Raw genomic sequence first — 19,317 nt, forward strand, 5'->3', positions numbered from 1 at the left:
ATAACATCCATACAGCATGCTCTTCCTTCTGTAATGTACTGAAATAGCAACTCCATTCACTGGAAGTTCTGATGTGATCAGTGTTTATGAAAAAGTTCACTTAAAAAGATAGACAAAGTACAAATTCGTAAGACCATACAAAGCTTTAATTTGTCTGACGGGTGTGGACCTAGAGACCCAGAGGCAACAGTTTCACGTCTGAATCTCCAGCAGCACACACACAGACATACTAGAAAACGCGAGTTTATATACGTACAGAAATAAAACCAATTGCATGATGTAATGTACAAAAACCATCAGCCACCTCCAAATATGGAGTTGTTTTTCACTCTTTGCCAAAAGCCAGTCACCCCAATGGCATCCTCTGGGCCCCTTCTTATCTGATTAACCTCTTCAACTTACATAAAAAAACCTTGCAAGAGAGCTGTGAACTATTCAACTTAAGTTAAAAAAAACCTTGTCACGATGGGAGTTGTCCATATCCCATCATGCATTACAATTGGCCTTTTACAACAGGAAAGCTTAAATATGACAACAATCAATTAATAGGGTGATTTCACGAAAGGTCACTGGAGCGTAAATCCCCACTCACGTGACCGAAAATTTTAACTGGGGGACAAGCGTCACTTCCGGTACATGTTAGTGAATGGGAAAACACGCACTTTCACACCCGTTAAAAACATCGAAAAAGGCCAGTTTTTGAGCTGCAATTAAGTGAGCCAGCCGGGGTGACCGTGAGGAACAGCTACCTAAATTTACAGTCCAAAAAAAAGATAGAAACTAAGGTAAATACAAGAGGGAGCAGAAGGGGCCAAAAAGGCGGAAGTTGATAGCGGACATTTTTCGTGGCGATTTAAAGATCCAAAATATCGGGAATTATCGCGTTTTCTCGCTGCATTTCATCAAAAGTAAGGCATTATTGACTTTGTTATCTTTATTCATTTGTTAGATGAAAAGTATTAAAAGTTAGAAATCCGTCAGTAAAATTGCAAAATCGCCCATGGCTCTCGGGTGGGTTTTAACATGCAAAATGAACACGCTTCTGAAGCTCCATTTACCATTTAAATAATCGTAAACTCTCAATGCGTTTGGAAATCAATTTTACTCAGATGCAAGCTAAGGAATGGGATAATTCTCAGCTGTTGGACAAAATCAGGAGATTTTATTATTTGCCAGAATATATTTCTCAATGTTTCTTGTTTAAAGCCTGCACAATCACCCAAACTACTTATTTATTTTTCATCTAATAACAGACAAGCCTGCAGCATGGAATGATGTCAACAATCCTGATTGGGCACCCACTGTGAGCAGGATAAACAATGTGCACAAGAACGCCATGCACGTGCAACAAGAAGTGAGAGGCTTGTCTGTTATTAGATGAAAAATAAATAAGTAGTTTGGGTGATTGTGCAGGCTTTAAACAAGAAACATTGAGAAATATATTCTGGCAAATAATAAAATCTCCTGATTTTGTCCAACAGCTGAGAATTATCCCATTCCTTAGCTTGCATCTGCGTAAAATTGATTTCCAAACGCATTGAGAGTTTACGATTATTTAAATGGTAAATGAAGCTTCAGAAGCGTGTTCATTTTGCATGTTAAACGTCACCCATTCTTTCTCTCCAGAGATGCTGCCTGTCCCCCTCAGTTACTCCAGCTTTGTGTGCCTATCTTTGGTTTAAACCAGCATCTGCAGTTTCTTCCTACACTGTCTCCTTATAGTTTATAAGAACCTTTGTTCAGTTCAGTTTACAGTGAAAAAATTTGAGAATTTAGGGTGGCACGCTGACGCAGTAGTAGGGTTGTTGCCTTACAGCACCAGATTTTCGTTCGATCCTAACTATGGGTGCTGTCTGTATAATTTGTACATTCTCCCTGTGATCGCGTGGGATTTCTATGGGTGCTCCAGTTTCCTCCCACAGTCCAAAGGTGTACAGGTTTGTGGATTAATTGGCTTCGGTAAACATTGTTCCTAGTTTATGTGTAGGATAGTGTTTGCACACGGATTGCTGGTCAGCATGGACTCGGTGGGCCGAAGGGCTTGTTTCTGCACTGTATCTCTAAACTAAAACATGGAAAACACTGAGGCAAATTGATACCAGTGATTGTTGATATTATCTTGATAGAATATAATTAATCTAATGACCTCTTATTGCATCTGGTATTCCAGACTATCCAGGTTCTAAATATTGGTGAATAAGAATGCAGAATTACAATGATTAGGAATGCAGATTTCATTTGCTGAAAAAATTGAGTTTGGGCGTTGATTTTTAATTCCTCTACTATTTATTCCTGAGGAGGGATGGTGATCCTAAGCATAGGAGGGCCATTACCTCTTCACATGACTTCAGTGTGCATAAGGCCCATTCTTAGTCACGTGTGTGACCAAAAATACGAAAAATTGTGGAATACATCTCTTCTAATTCTGAAAGCATTACAGGTATACTGTATATATGATTCTTTTTTTTGTCAGAAGTTTATCATGAATTTTTTCTGTTATACTGACAATGTTTGTTTAGGGTCAGAGGTCAAATATAACTGGTCACGTGTGTGACCACACCCGGAATTTTATTTTCATAACTCAGTTTTATCTTACAAGCACTGTGAATTTTAAAAAGCTAGAATGTTCATATCTTTAGCAGACATGCATTATAGTTCTGTAGGTAGGAAAATAGCAATGAATAAGATTAATTTCTTACAAGAATTTTTAAATATATTACTTTATGCGATGACATCTGGTCACGTGTGTGACATTTTGGTTCACTTTCCAAGCAATGGTCCATCATGAAGTTTTCAGCAATGGTTGAAATTTGAAAATCTCGGTCTTACGAATTATACAGATAAGAAAGCTGAAATTCAAAAGCAATTTCTGATTTTGTAAGATGCTTTAGATCATAAACTGAGCATTGAGACGGTTGTGGATTTTGGGTGTCCCATTAATGTAATTTCTAGAACACTATGTGAGCCCACTATTTGGAAAATATATACATGTATTTCCTATCTAAAAGACTGGTTAGCTTGCTGTCAGTTACTGTAGATGCTGGAATCTTTAGTGAAAAACATAGTGCTGGATCAGCAGGTCGGGCATCACCTCTGGATAACCTTTGGGCAGGTTAGGACTTTAATTCTTGGACTGCAGGAGGTTAAGGAGTGATGTTATTGAGATGTTTATCTCTATCATGAAGGGGATAGATGGGGTGAATGCACAGTCTGTTACCTAGAGTTCAGGGAATCAAGAAATAAGAACATTAGTTTAAAGTGATAGGGGAAAGATTTAATAGGAAAACAGCAGCAACAAGTGTATCTGAAAATGAGGAGCAAACTTGTGACTACATGCCTGCTAAACAGTGAAGTCAGCGTATTATTGACAGTTAGCAATCCACAACCAGTCAATTGTTTCCAAGCCTCCCCCTATCTCTGAATAGATGGCAACACAAGGAACTGCAGATGCTGGAATATTGAGCAAAATACAAGGTGCTGAAGTAATTCAGCAGGTCAGGCAGCATCTGTAGAGGGAAAGGACAGGCAGCGTTTTGGGGCGTGTCCCTTCCTAGGTATAGATAGTGATGGACGATTGAACAACTAATGGGCGGAAGGGAACCTAGCATTCAAGAGAGAGTTAGATAGAGCCCTTAAAGATAGCGGAGTCAAGGGCTATGGGGAGAAGGTAGGAACGGGGTTCTGATTGTGGATGATCAGCCATGATCACAGTGAATCTGATTCGGCTCGAAGGGCCGAATGGCCTAGTCCTGCACCTATTGTCTATCTTCATGCAGAAGTGCCAATTAGTTTAAATTTGATTTCCAATTAAGCCCTCCAGTAAAGCCAGCAATGTGACAATTCAGTTCATTTTAAGTGATGACAAGTAAAGGTTTTAAATACAGCAATGGCTTGGGGACCTGTTTAAGGTACCCACTTTTAATACTTCAAATGAAAAAAAAATGTTCTTGCAGGTACAATTTGCCTTGGTAATTAAATAGAACCTAGCAGCTTTCTGTAATCGAATTACATTATGTGATGGTTGCGATACTTGAATGCTTTTGGGTTTTTGTCTGGTACTGATTGTCAAGGGAATGAATGTATTTTGAGAAGGACAGAAAGATTGCAACAGCTGCACATTGATTTCAGCGCCCATAAAGATGTAACAGAAACAAAGAGCCCAGTATTGATATTCTTTCATGATTAAAAAATATATTTTTTTAGTCCCCAGTGACCACTCTTGCAAGGTTTCTTTGTATGCTATACTATTGTATTCTTATATTTGGAAACTAAGAAAGCATTTGACCTACTTGCTAATTTGGAGCAGTGTTAGAAAACAGCTCTTGCTTACGTAGACATATCAATCAATGGTTTGGTTTGATGGAACAATTGCCACATATCACAGAACAATTATGTGGTAGTCTGTGTTTAATTTTTTGAGTGTCTGTTTTTGTGTTCAATGTTTGTCCAGTTCTACCTATATCATCAATGTAATTTAGGATTATGGAAATGGTCTGTCTATTGAAGCGGCTTATGAATATTCACAACTTTTGTTGTAGTCCCTTTGTAAATCATTTATGGCTGATTTTGATTTTGCAACAAAAGTAACATTGTTATTTTTCATAAATTTGCATTTACTCAGCTCTGGTTATGAAAAGTAAGGTAGCATGCCATAATGACTACCATTCAGTGGCTCTGACATCCATCATCATGGCTTTGAGAATGGTGATGGAGCACATTAACTCCAGCCTCCCACTGAACCACTGTAGTTTGTTTACCATCACAACAGGTTCACAGTGGATGCCATCTCCCTGGCCCTAAATTTATCTCTGAAACACCTAGAGTTAAACTCTTATTTATTGACTATAGCTCTGCCCTCAACACCGAAATCCCATCCAAACTCATCTCAAACTCCTGGACCTGGGAATCGGCACCACCTCTGCCACTGGATCATTGACTTTCTGACCCACAAACCACAATCAATGAGGATGGGTGACAACACCTCCTACACAATAACTCGACACTGATGCCCCACAAGAATGCATTCTCAGATCCTGCTATACCCCTTGTACACTCACGACTGCTGGCCAAGTTGGGCTCTAACTCCATCTACAAGTTTGCAGATGATACCACTATGGCGGGCTGGATTACAAACAATGATTATTCGGATTACAGGAAGGAGATAGAGAACTTGGTAATATAATGTCAGGACAATAACCTATTCAGTGTCAGCAAGACGAAGGAGCTAGTTATCGACTTCAGGAAGCATGGTGGAGCAATGATTCCCAATCTGCACCAATGGTGTTGAAGTAAAAATGGTTGAGAACTTTAAGTTCCTTAACATTAATATTATCAACAATCTGTCATGGACCAACCACATTGATGCGATTGCCAAGAAGGTGCACCAGCACCTCCACTTCCTTAGGAAACTGAAGAAATTGGCATGTCTATAATGACTTACAAACTTCTACAGATGCACCATACCAAGCACACTGTTGGGTTGCATCACAGTTTAGTTTGGGAATAAACTCTGTCCAAGACGACATGAAATTGCAGAGTTGTATATGTAGCCCTGTCCATCACGCAGGACAGATTTCTTGCCATTGACTCCATCTGCACTTCACATTGCCTTGGAAAAGAGCCAACATAATCAAAGACTTGCCTCACCCCAGTCATTATCTCCCAAGGACATAACTAGCTCCTTCACCCTGGCCACAAGCTCTTTGAAGCACTTCCCTCTGCCAGGCGACTTTGGACTGTCAAAGCTGCCACAGCCGGACATAAAAGCAGCGTTTTTCCACAAGTAGTAGCTCTACTCAATAGCCAAAAATCTGTAGCCTCCTTTTGCTCTGATATTTTATTTCATTCACATGTTTAAACGATAATGTTTTATTATTAATGTTTAATGTTTATGTGTTATTCTTAATTGTCACTATGTCATGTTGTTACTTGTGAGCGGAGCACCAAAGCAAATTCCTTGTATGTGTATATACTTGGCCAATAAAAGTATTCATTCATTCTCCCTGCTCCATCTGGCAGAAGGTATAGAAGCTTGAAATTGTGCTCCATCAGACTTAAGAACAACTACATCCCCTCTGGCAGGCTTCTGAATGGTCCTTCCATACGGTAGGATACTGCTAGGATACTGTCCAATGCAGCTCTACCCTGTTGCAGACATTAGACTTTGTCTAATCGTGGATTAATGCTCTGTCATGGAACTGATGCATAACAATGCTACGAACTATAATCTGCACTGTGTATCTCGTACGTTGCTCTATCTTTTATACTTGAGTTTGACGATTGTTTGTATAGGATTGGAAGCAAAGCTTTTCACTGTACCTTGGTACACGTGACAATAATAAACCTAAACCTAACTCTCTGATAGTCTAAGTGGATTTACTAAGTTTTTTTTATGGAGTTTATGCAAGCATTATGAATGTAATGATGCTATCCAACTGACTTGCCAAAGCTAATGAATCACACTTGCCTCCACCCTCCATTATCTGTGTGGTAGAAAATATAGAAGTAACATCAAATTTGCAAAAAAATAAACAAAGGTAGTAAACTAAACCGAACGGTAAAATGTGAATTGAATACAATAAGAAATGCAATGGTTGTGTCAGAGCTAAGTAAGCACTTGGAAGGATAGTGGTGCAAAATTTGTCCTTGTATACCTAGTTCTGAGAATATTCGTTGGTCAAATTAGATTTTAAATGAAACCGTAATGTTTAGAACTTAAATCTTTGCTTTGACCTATTCATAGGTGAACCATCTAATTTCAGTCAACTGTACAATTAAAATTAATTAAATTAAGGCACAATATTCTGTAACCCTGATTATTGATTTATTTTTGGTATTTATTGATTGCATTTGTCTGCCCGAATCGTTTCAAAGGTATCTTGCATAGTGAGGTGAAATAGTGTTTCTAACAGTGTCTTTATCCATTTACTTTTTTTAGGGGAATCACTTTGATCAATATGAAGAAGGACATCTGGAGATTGAACAGGCATCCTTGGACAAGCCCATAGAATCGGTAAGGATTTTAATTTTGATTTGAGAACTAATTTGGCAAAATGATTTGGCATAATTTCTACAAAATGAGAATAATAATTAGGTGCCCCAATGAAGTGGGATGTAGCAGTTTTGAATATGTAGTCCTTACAGTGTATTGCAGTGAAAATGCATATTTGGCCCAACGACTATGTAGTGTTTAGTAAACTCCTTTATTTTAATTTTAAGTTTTTCAGGATTTTGTAATATAACATTTATTAATGCTCTGCTGCTACTATATACAGGACATGAAAAATGCATCTTAAGGTAAATCAACATTTTGTTTGTACTTCATGGATAAATAGTACACATGCTTCATTGCTACTTTAAATAAAATGCTTAGTAAATAATCCCACCATATAGAAGTCTTCTTTATAATTGGTAAATTAAGTAGTTCTAATTCAGTTTTACATTACATGAGTTAATCCAGTGCTTTGGTTTTTCAGCATTTTGCTTTTGTGTGTAGTAATTGTCATTGCACTCACATGGTAAAGGTTGGAACTTCACGTGCAATGTAAGATGAATGGCTTGATTCAATTTATAAAAGGATTGGAAATATATGATGATCTCCTTTACCTGCTGGTTATTTTGTACACATTTTACCGTTTGTACCCGAGATGTCTATGTGCACCTGTTGAGCAAACATTCTTTTTCCCCTGATGTTAGCACTCTTTGACCTTGACCCACCATTAAGGGGTGAAGGCAAGCTGACAATTGGAAATACTATTCCTTTTCCAGTGGACCAAATTATGTGAACAAATGAACCATGAAGCCAACCCATTATGCCCTGCCATTATTGTGTTCAATTTTGGTTAACATGTTATAGAAAAGATGTTGTCAAACTGGAAAGGGTGCAGAGAAGATTTAAGCGGATGTTGCCAGGACTCGAGGGCCTGAACTATAGGGAGAGGTTAAGCAGGCCAGGACTTTATTCCTTGGAATGCAGGAGGATGTGGGTTGACCTTATAGAAGTGTGCAAAATCATGAGAGGAATAGATTGGGTAATTGCCCAGAGTTGGGGAATTGAGAACAAGAGGACATTCGTTTAAGGCGAGGTGGGAAAGAAAGGAACCTGAAGGGGTAACATTATTACACAAAGGGTATATGGAATGAGCTGCCAGAAGAGGGAGTTGGAGCAGCTACTATCATTTTATGTTTAAGAGATATTTTACAGGTACATGGATAGGATAGGTTTCGAGGGTTATGGGTCAAGCGCAGGCAGGTGGGACTAATGTAGATGAGGCAAGTTGGACTGAAGGGCCTGTTTCCACCCTGTATGACTCTGACTCCACTGGATGAGTTCAGTTCCAGCAACACTTGAGAAACTGCTGTGTAGGCCAGAGCAGCCAACTTGATTGGCACTGATGCATCACCCGCAGTGTAGCTGTAATATCTGCCCTCCACAAGATGCACAGTAGAAATTTGCCACGATTTTGTCACTATCCCTGTCATTAATCACGTGACCAACGATTATATAGTTGAGGGTAATGCGTTCCATTTCCAATAAAGTTACAGTTAACAATTATCCAGTTAACTTGTTTCCTTAATAGGACATAGTATGGGAGGTGCATAAAGTTTGAGCCAATTTTCTGTGTTTAAAATGTGTGCAAATCCCCATCCATTATTAAAGTGTAAGAAATTTAGGAGATCATTATCTATTTCTGTTCTCATTCAAGATGTACCCAGGTTTCCATGTAACAAATTTTGCACACAACTTCGGGTGTCAACCATTTCTCTTCTGCAGCAGTTGGGCCATAATTGCTAAGCAGCCATGAACTGGTTTGTATTGCACGCTCTGCTATTTTTTTTTAGGGGTTTCTTGGTTCCTTTTCCTGTCCTTCCAATACAGCAAATAGCTACCGTGAGACTTTTCTGGCATGATGTTTGTTTATGGAATGGCAATAGCTGATGATGCATGTTGATAATACTGCAGGATAAGTTTTCAATTAGTGATCTAATAACATTAATCCCATCATACCTAACTTTGTATTTGATTCTTTTTTTCTTTTTAACAATGAAATATCTGAACATTTTGTCACCCGCAAACTTAATTTACTTTATTTTCAATTTTGCATGTGATTTTTATTTGTGTAAATTTGAGTCACTTTTTTATTGGCCAGAGCAATTGCAGGCCAAAATGTCTTTGAAATTAAACAATACACCAAAGCAAATTAATCCTTCTTCACAAAATTTACAGTTCAATACGAGTTGGCATTTCAATATCTAAACTGCACAAAAGTTTTAGGAATTCATAAAATGTGAGCAAATTAACATGCATTTATCTTTTTTCAACATTTTTTCCGATAAACATTTTTTCAGCTACTCTAAGTAAATATTTTGTTATTTTTTTTAAATTGGCAGTTGTAACAAATTTTAATTTATCCATTTTTTATGGTGTGCAAGTTGAACAAATAGAAACACAAGGGTAGGTAGCATTCATTTGAATTAATACACTGGTTAACTATAATACAAATTCGACCAAATTTATCTTAATTCAAACATCAGTATTTATCTTAAAATATTAATCGTAATGCATAACCTTCCTGGTAGTTTTTTTACCCTATTTTAGCTCTTCCCTTGCTCTTCTCTTCCATTGCCCTTCTGAATGGAAATAAAATGTTCAAGGTGTCATCATGAAAGCAACCCATAGTAACTCATTTTATCTTTCTTCTGTGGAAACGGACTCCTTATGGGAGTTGTAGAGGTAAACTCACTATTGTTCCAAACACCTGATTCTGTTAAAGTAGTACAGCAATATTCTGCTGTACTGCTGTTTTTTTTATGGGCCTGTCCCACTTACGCAACTTTTTCGGCGACTGCTAGCATCTGTCATAGGTCGTTACAGGTCGCCAAAAATTTTCAAAATTTTCACAATCCAGTGGCGACCAGAAAGACGCTACGACTCTTTGGGCGACTGGGGAGACTACTCACCACCATAAAGACGACACCCCGGCGACATGTCGCGGGATGAAGCCTGTGTGATTGTGAGTAGTCGCCCAAAGAACCTTGTTCTGGTTGCCGCTGGATTTTCAACATTTTGAAAATTTTCGGTGACCTGCAACGACCTATGACAGGTGCCGGCAGTCGCCGAAAAAATCACGTAAGTGGGACAGACCCATTAGTCTCAAACCTTAGCTTTTGAACCTGAGGTGTTGCTCATGACTAGCATACACACTAGTCCCTTTCTAACACTATAAATGTTGACTATTGCCTGTAACATCTTTGATGCTGGAGAGAGCAGTTCTGCACTGTAGAATGCACCGTTGTGCCCCGGACCAAGGAGATGGCAGTATACAGTGTGTAGAACAAGTCTCAAAACTCAAAGATCCCCACTCACTAATAAACAGACTCATGCTCAATCCAAGGCTCCAAACTTTCCTTATGTCAAAGTTCCAAAGGATCTTGAATCTCCCTGACAGTAAGATAGTTGTAAAAGTATTAAAAACAAATTAAGCACACATTTTAACTTAAAATAAATTACTGAAATAATTACATTATTTGGCAATGATGAACTTTAAAACTAATTTTGTTAACTAAAAAAGTAAATAATGTCATGAATGTTCACCATTGTACCTCAGTGTTATTCTGCATTCAAACTGAAAAGCTTCTTGATTTAAATGCTGCTAGTTCAGGTTAATAAGAAAATCTTCAAGTTTGCAATCCACTGTTGCTATTGAATTCAGTGTTGGAGGGGGGAACTGGGAAGTGACCAGTAGAATTTGGACAGCGAACTCAAGACTTATTTCGATTCATGAATACTGAATCTCTTGATGCTTATGAGGGGTAAATGCCAGCAGTTTGGCATAGACTGCATTTGCCAACATGTTCTGGTCCATTATTTTAGCAAACAGGTAATTCTAAGTTTTTTAAAAGCAGTGTACAGTTTTAATTCTGCGGTGAAGAACAAAATGGTAATCGTATAAAGGTTGAGATGTCTTTCCATCGAAACATTCAATGCAAAGAAGCAGTTATTTTTAACAGTGAGCAAATGATTTCTATAAATTCTAAATCAACAATGTCCTGCAGCATTGTCTTGAGATGTGCTAAATGCTATGCTACAGTGTTCAGTTAGTACAAACAGCAAGCTTGGCTATATTGTAGAGTCCACCGGTTTTGAGATGATTCACATTGCAGTAAATTATTTTGCATGATATTACCCAACAGCTGGGGCACATCAAGGATAACTTGGGCACAATGAGATTAGTGCAGCAATTCTCTGAGTGGTTTTCAAGTTCCCTTTTTTTCTTCTGAAACAATTAGGGATATAAAGTGAGGGAATAATGTGGAAGTTTAGTGAGTGAACCTTTCCCTATAATAGTACCCACTAAATTTGCCCAATCTAGTTTTCCTAGATACCGACTTTCTTGTTAACCTCAATACAATTTGATGAAGAGAAGTAATTAAACTGAAAACCAGAAAATGCCTTAAATACTCACCTGATCAGGAAGCAACTGTGAAGTGAGAAAGTTAAGATTTTTTGAACAGTGACTTTCATTAGAACTGACTTTAATTATTTTCTTTTCATATTTCAAATTACCAGCATACAGTGTTTTAATTTTATTTAAAAGTTAATGTCCAGTTTATACAAGTCTTATTTTGGATTTACGCAAGTCTAATATATTCTTATTCCAAATGGGCATTTCATTTTGCATATCACACTTTTTTTGGTAATGCTATTAGGATTGATTATACATATAATTTAGAAAATCTAACTTCAAAATTTGAAGATTTTACATTCTTCAACTCTCCATTTTAATTGCAAAAATAAATACATCTGGATTGCACTAAATTTGTTAAATAGAAAATAATTGGCTCTCCACTTTCCAAACAACTAGCATTAAGATGTTCACCTTAATTCAAAATTTATTTTAGAATTTTGGTCAATTCTAGACATACCGAATGTGTAAACCTTTGGACTTTCAAAACTAATAATAATGTTGTTCTGGTTTCACTGTTAATCTGTAATTGTAAATTATCCAGTATTAGACTAAATGGTGTGTTTCAAGGGCTGTTTAATTGGCTTGAAAAATTTCCATTCTATTTACTAGCTTTATTTGATACAGCATATCTACAGCAATCAAATTGTGTTTTGTCATTTTTCACATGCACAAGATCTGTGGACTCTTAAGCAGACAAATGTTATGTTAATATGGCTGCTGATTTGACATTTAACAGTAGCCGCATGTTCCCTGTACTATAAATATTTCATATCTTGTAGCTGTATGGTGTAGCATTACCATTTGGCTGTCCTATCCATCATCATGTGTCATCTATAGTTAAACATAATGTTTGTTTTGGGAATCGCTCTAAAGTGTTCTTGCATGTAACGGTAAAGTAGTGCCCACCTTTCTGTCACGCTTTCCTGATTTTATATATATCTATCGCCTCACACGTAATATATATTTTATATACATAGAAATATATTTTGTTTTTCCTCCATTGTGTCGTCATGGCACGCTGCACTGACTTACGGCTAGCTGGTCTTGAATCGTGGATTTACATTGTGCTTCACTATTACCTAATGTAAACATTACATGCAAGCAGTGAATTGAACAGAAGCAGACCATTAGTTGTTTGGACAGTTTCTTACTTTGTGTTACATTTAACTGTTCTTTTGACAGCCCAGTTTTTAAAGTCAGGTTCGTATGGAAATGCTTTCACTCCACTTGCACTGCTTTGAACTAGCCTCTTGCTTCATCTGTCTGTTTATTTTTTTTAATGCATTAATTAATATTGCAGTCAGGGTAATGTCTCACTTCCTTTGTTGAAAATCTAAAATAGCATTAATATTTAATTCAAAGATTCAAATCAGACTTTTATTGTTATATGTAGAAAGAAAATAAATTATCCACCAAAGGATGAGAATGAAGGGGGTAAACCTTGTTTTATGTCTAATGGTATTTAAGATTATAGATTTAAAAATTTCAGGAGCTTGATTGGATAGATTCAGTAAACTAAATATCTTTGTCACCTTCCCAACCCATGGTTGACATTAGTGTTTGAATAACAGTAATGGCTGTGGCTATTATAATATTTTTTGATGCACCGGACACAGCTTTTCTCATGTTTAAATATATTTCCGAGTAAAAGGTGATTCCTTATTTTAAAAGCTTAAAGATGAACATTAAGTTTAATGCTGTGCAATTTATGTGACTGAGTTATACCCAGCTCTTTGAGACTACATAACTGGAAGCTTTTTGGATCTCCATAATTAATATTGTCATAGGTCACAAATCAGAGTTAAGCATTTAATCTACTGGAAGCTCAAACCCAAGTAACATGATTTAAGCAGCTTTTGAAATTAGCTACGGCCATGTGTTCCAAACTGTTGTGGTAACACAGATTGAAGATATCTTTTAAGTCTGACCTGACACTGCAATAAAGCATATTGAGCCTTTTTTTTTCCTTTGGTAAATTTGTTTGCAAGTACTTTACTAGCACTCCAAATAAGCAAATTAAATGGAGTGTTGTAATAGTTTGGGATTTTTGTAGGTTGTCTTACTTACTTTTAGCCATATCTGTTCAGCTGCCATGTATGTATAGCTTGCATGTTTGGCCCTCAAGCCCTGACAAGGATGGAAATATTGCAATGCAAATGCCAAAACAAAGTGTTTTGTTTAGAAGAAGATCACTGCCGTCCGATGTGTGAAGTTTACTTGGCAGGCATTTAACTTCTAATTCACATAGGCCAATAACACACATTCCACAAAGATGGACTTGCATAATATTAACAGGAAATATTAGAAATGTTAAATATAAGCTGCCAAGTCAGTTTTAATAAGAACCTTTAAATACAGCTCAACCCATTGTTTTATTCTCCACACCTTCCTCCACATTTGTCATTTTTAATTTAAACGTTACATTTTGTTTTCCATTTTACTTGGACCATTAGCTTTTTGTTACATGAAACAGCTGAATTTAAAACATTTTAATTATTGCTTTTATCCTCTTTTAAAAAGCTTGAACCTGCCTTTACCTTATACCCTCATTTTTTTCAATAGTAATGGGCAGATTAATGGCTGGGACTGGGACCAGCATTTATTTTGAAATAAAGCCTTTGCTAGGGAGCAGTTAAACAATCTTTTGCTTGTATTACAGCCTTCGCTTGGTAAAAAAACAGGCAATCTGGCCACCTTGGTACTGCACAGTATGGGCACTTTTGCCTTCATTTACAGTGGTCATATATACCCTGCACACAGTATCATTAATCTAGCTCCCAAAGTGTCTCCAAAGGTCAGTTTGACTGCATTAAAGCAACTTGTACGGAATAGCTAATGTTTTTTGCGTTACTATATGGAAACTTTTTCAAGTTGCTTAAACAGTGTGTGTAACACATTAATTAACAATGGGACCGACCTTTAGTAAATTTGGCTATTTCTAATAACTTTGCAAGCTGCTTATTTTTAGGCTGTCACTAAAAAATGTTTTGGAAGAGACTTCAGTAATACCTTTTTTTGTATTTTTGGCCAAGGCTAATGTTGAGAATGTATGTTGGCATGCAACACACAGAAATTTTGACTCCAGGAAGATTATTTGAATTGGCAAAACAACATATTGCACTTCTAACAATATAATGTCCCTTTGATTGCCAAATGTTGTAAGGCTTGGTTCAACCATTATAATTGCTTGTAACATTGGAATGAGATGTTCAAAGTCCGCACTGTTTAAGTTGTAGCTAGTTAAGCAATCAGTGGTTAGGAAGATGAGACATTACGCTGCTGCTTCCCCCACCCCTCTACATGCACTAATGGTTCTTGCTATTAAACCTGTTGCGAGGCCTGTTCCATTCTAATTTTCAGCATATTTTGTTACCCTAAATATGAAGTGCATCACAATCTGTGCTTGTGCTCATTTTGTAAATTACTAACTTCACTGTTTCATTTTACGTTAATAATGGCTGCATGCTGGTTATAAACCCAATCAAGTCTAGGCTGGATTTTGCTATGATCGTGTTTGGTTTCTAGTGGTGGGGCAGATTTTGCACTTCCAGTAATTTGCAGACATGAAGTCTGGCACGCAACATAACCAAATTAAAAGAAAAAAGTTCAGTTGTCTGTTGCAAATTGGTGCTGTTAAGATGACGGATATGGTTTTAAAGAGAGCATTGTTTTGTCAGTTTTTCTGTTTTCAGTTCTTTGATTTACATTTCTTTTACCCTGCTTCCCCCCCCATTATTTAATTATTTTGCACTGACGATGCACACCATCAAAGTAATTCCAAATTGTGTGAGCAGTTTATGATATTGTGTTCCTTAGGGTTTCTATCTACCCCATTCCCATTAGCAACTTCTTGCATGTGTATCCATCGAACACAAAATATAAAATGTTGACTGAAAGAGAGTTTATATTATTGGAGTATTTTTGGTCTATTCTCTGTTCTGTCCATCAGGACAACATTGGACATCGTTTGCTTCAGAAACATGGGTGGAAGCTTGGGCAAGGATTGGGAAAGTCTCTTCAGGGTAAGTTCAGAAGTGTCAACACCAAATATCTTTAAAGTGATGAAATATTTTTGTGAATGTGTCAAAGTATATTTTTTAAAGTGATTGCTTTTTTCTAATTGGTTTTCCTTTAAAATTTATGATAGAAATTTTGAATATTTATTGCCTGAATGTAGAAACATACTTTTAATTTTAACTCATTCTTCTTGTATTTCTATTTTTTCCCTCTTTGCCTATTCTCTGGATAGTGGTGGAATTAATTTGGCTCTAAAATTTCAATTAAAGGAGAGACCCCAGCAAATGTTTACTTTAAATAATTACAACCATGACACATTAAAAAATAAAGTTTTATTGTTTATTGTGTTTTGAATTTTTCAAAAAAATTGGCATTTCCTTCAGGGGAGGATTTAACATTCTTGACTTCCTCCCCATTTTCCCACCACCACAAACTAGTTGTATACATTATAGACTGATACTGATCTTGATCATCTTGATCTTTGGGTGTATAGATTGCATAATATTTGATATGCTGTGGCTGGCAGTTCTTTCCCATTTGATTTGGTTTGTTTTGATCACTAATAGGAGAAAATCTATTTCTTAAAGAAGCTCCCAGATTTTCTGCACAATTTTATTAAGTTCGTTAGACATTTATACAATTCTCTTTTGTTTAAAAATCTTGGCATTTAGCCCACAAGCCTGAATCTTATAAATGGTTATTTCTTAACATTTACAATTTTCTGAGAACTCAATACTTATCGAGCCAAAGCTGTGATAGGAGAATGGATCAAGTGAAAGAATGGACTAGAAATGACGCACGTTGGTTTTAATGGGATCCTCCAGTTTGTTTATGCTTCTCCAACTGCAGTGCCCTCCATAATGTTTGGGACAAAGACCCATCATTTATTTATTTGACAATAAACTCCACAATTTGAGATCTGTAATAGATTTTTATACATTTTGGTTTCACCTTGTAGAAATTACAGCTGTGTTTAAACATAGTCCGCCCATTTCAGGGCACCATAATGTTTGGGACACATGGCTTCACAGGTGTTTGTAATTGCTCAGGTGTGTTTAATTGCCTCCTTAATGCAGCTATAAGAGCTCTCGGTCTTTCCATCACCTTTGGAAACTTTTATTGCTGTTTATCAACACGAGGACCAAAGTTGTGCCAACGAAAGTCAAAGAAGCCATTATGAGACTAAGAAACAAGAATAAAACTGTTAGAGACATCAGCCAAACCTTATGCCTACCAAAATCAACTGTTTGGAACATCATTAAGAAGAAAAAGAGCACTGGTGAGCTTACTAATCGCAAAAGGACTGGCAGGCCAAGGAAGACCTCCACAGCTGATGGCAGAAGAATTCTCTCTATAATAAAGAAAAATCTCCAAACACCTGTCCGACAGATCAGAAACACTCTTTAGGAGTCAGGTGTGGATTTGTCACTGATTTCATGAACAGAAATACAGAGGCTACACTGCAAGATGCAAGCCACTGGTTGCCACAAAAATAGGATGGCCAGGTTACAGTTTGCCAAGAAGTGCTTAAAAGAGCAACCACAGTTCTGGAAAAAGGTCTTGTGGACAGAAGAGACGAAGATTAACATATCTACCTTCAGGTAAAAGGTACAGGAGCCTGAAGACTGCAACAACCAGGTTCAGGAATAGCTACTTCCCCACAGCCATCAGGCTATTAAACCTGGCTCGTACAAAACTCTGATTATTAATAACCCATTATCTGTTATTTGCACTTTATCAGTTTATTTATTCATGTGTGTATATATTTATATTATGGTATATGGACACACTGATCTGTTTTGTAGTAAATGCCTACTATGTTCTGTGTGCTGAAGCAAAGCAAGAATGTCATTGTCCTATCAGGAACACATGGCAATAAACTCACTTGAACTTGAACTTGAACTTGATATCAGAGTGATAGCAAGAGCAAAGTATGGAGGAGAGAAGGAACTGCCTAAGATCCAAAGCATACCACCGCACCTGTGAAACACGGTGGTGGGGGTGTTATGGCCTGGGCATGTATGGCTACTGAAGGTACTGGCTCACTTATCTGTATTGATGATACAACTGCTGATGGTAATAGCATAATGAATTGTGAAGTGTATAGACACATCCTATCTGCTCAAGTTCAAACAAATGCCTAAAAACTCATTGGCCAGCAGTTCATTCTACAGCAAGACAATGATCCCAAACATACTGCTAAAGCAACAAATGAGTTCTTCAAAGCTAAAAAATTGTCAATTCTTGAGTGGCCAAGTCAATCACCCGATCTGAACCCAATTGAGCATGCCTTTTATATGCTGAAGAGAAAACAGAAAGGGACTCCCAAAACAAGCATAAGCTAAATATGGCTGCAATACAGACCTGTCAGAGCATCACCAGAGAAGACACCCAGCAACCGGTGATGTCCATGAATCGCAATCTTCAAGCAGTCATTGCATGCAAAGGATATGCAACAAAATACTAAACATGACTACTTTCTTTTACATGACATTGCTGTGTCCCAAACATTATGCTGCCCTGAAATGGGGAGACTATGTATAAACACAGCTGTAATTTCTACATGGTGAAACCAAAATGTATAAAAACAGCCTTTATTAAAATCTGACAATGTGCACTTTAACCACGTGTGATTTTTTTCTATTACAAATCTCAAATTGTGGAGTACAGAGGCAAATTAATAAATGAAGGGTCTGTCTCAAACATTATGGAGGGCACTGTATGTTGTCCTAACATTGAAACTAACTGGTGTTTGGTTTTGCTTTGACCACTGTTTTCTCTAACCACAATACTGAAGCTGCTGGTTTCTATAATCTCCCTGCTCAAGCAGTCCCATGTCAGGTACGAACATAATTACAGGTAACTGTACTGTTATAATCTAATAAGCTTTATTAATCATACTGGTCCTTGAAAGTCCCTTTGATATCCAGAATTAAGAGGCGGCTTGTATTTTGTTGTGGACGTGAGTTTGCTCAGAGTAGACTTGGAATGGTCCATGCTGGCATGTTTTTAAATAACTATACCCTGATTGAAGTGAATAATAATGCTTGGGTGTCGAATAAGTTAAGAGCACCAAAAGCATTGATCCATCCTGCTTCCAAATTTTTCAGATTTAAGAGCAAAAAAACCCCATTTATAATAGACTAGTTATACTTCCAGACTGCCAAAAAGCTTGGTAACTAGTGCATACTGTTGAAGTTTAATTATTGGTATTACGTGTGACAGCTAGTTTATGCACATCCCAGCTCCACATAATGACATGTGACAAATGACTAGATGGCATTTGTGGAAATCACCCTATTGGAGAAATTTCCTGCTTTCCTTGGGTACCAGAATTCTTTATAATTTCTACATGAGGACAGTTATAGTTGCACATTATTTCTTAAAATAAGTTCTTCTCATACAGCAATCAGAAGTTTGCATAAAAACAACTGTCAATAAAGTTGGAACTTCCATAAGAGATTTTCTATTGGTGACATATTACTAGTGTCTTGTGATTGCACTTTATGATTTTTCTATATTCTTTATTTTGTTCCATTTTGTTAACTTAAAATAGATGAGACAATTGACCCAAATAGCCTGGGGAATAAATTTTGCAAGCAGTTTTGTCATAGTGTATTGTTGAAAGAAAAGTTTAATGTGTCTGAAAGGTACAATTAAAACTTGTAACTTTAAGAGCAGAGGTTGAGATCAGATTACATGGCAGCAGCAAACGTTTCTATTCCCTGCTTGTTTTGAGAATGTTTTGAAATATTTGCACACACACATTAGTTTCACTTGTGGGAGCAGTCCCATAACACAACTTGTCAGGAATTGGCAATATTTGGTGAAG

The 19,317-nt window shown here is 37.0% G+C and overlaps 1 protein-coding gene across 10 annotated transcripts in view; it reads left to right on the top strand.

The window, feature by feature from the left end:
* Positions 1-19,317, top strand: part of gpatch8 (G-patch domain containing 8) — a 154,254-nt gene that overhangs the window by 30,796 nt on the left and 104,141 nt on the right. For 2 of the 10 annotated variants that reach the window (XM_033035405.1, XM_033035404.1), the window contains 4 exons: positions 6,938-7,012; positions 7,275-7,296; positions 12,651-12,668; positions 15,418-15,490. Coding sequence is in view for 4 of the 10 variants with exons in the window: in XM_033035398.1 (XP_032891289.1) it covers positions 6,938-7,012; positions 15,418-15,490 (148 nt within the window). In the remaining 6 variants the exon portion in view is untranslated. Of the gene's footprint in view, positions 1-6,937; positions 7,013-7,274; positions 7,297-12,650; positions 12,669-15,417; positions 15,491-19,317 lie in introns of those variants that run through there. The other 8 variants (XM_033035400.1, XM_033035401.1, XM_033035406.1 and 5 more) reach the window with 5 other exon arrangements.

The sequence above is a fragment of the Amblyraja radiata genome, chromosome 16, assembly GCF_010909765.2.
Source record: "Amblyraja radiata isolate CabotCenter1 chromosome 16, sAmbRad1.1.pri, whole genome shotgun sequence".
In the NCBI taxonomy this organism is placed as follows: Eukaryota; Metazoa; Chordata; class Chondrichthyes; order Rajiformes; family Rajidae; genus Amblyraja; species Amblyraja radiata.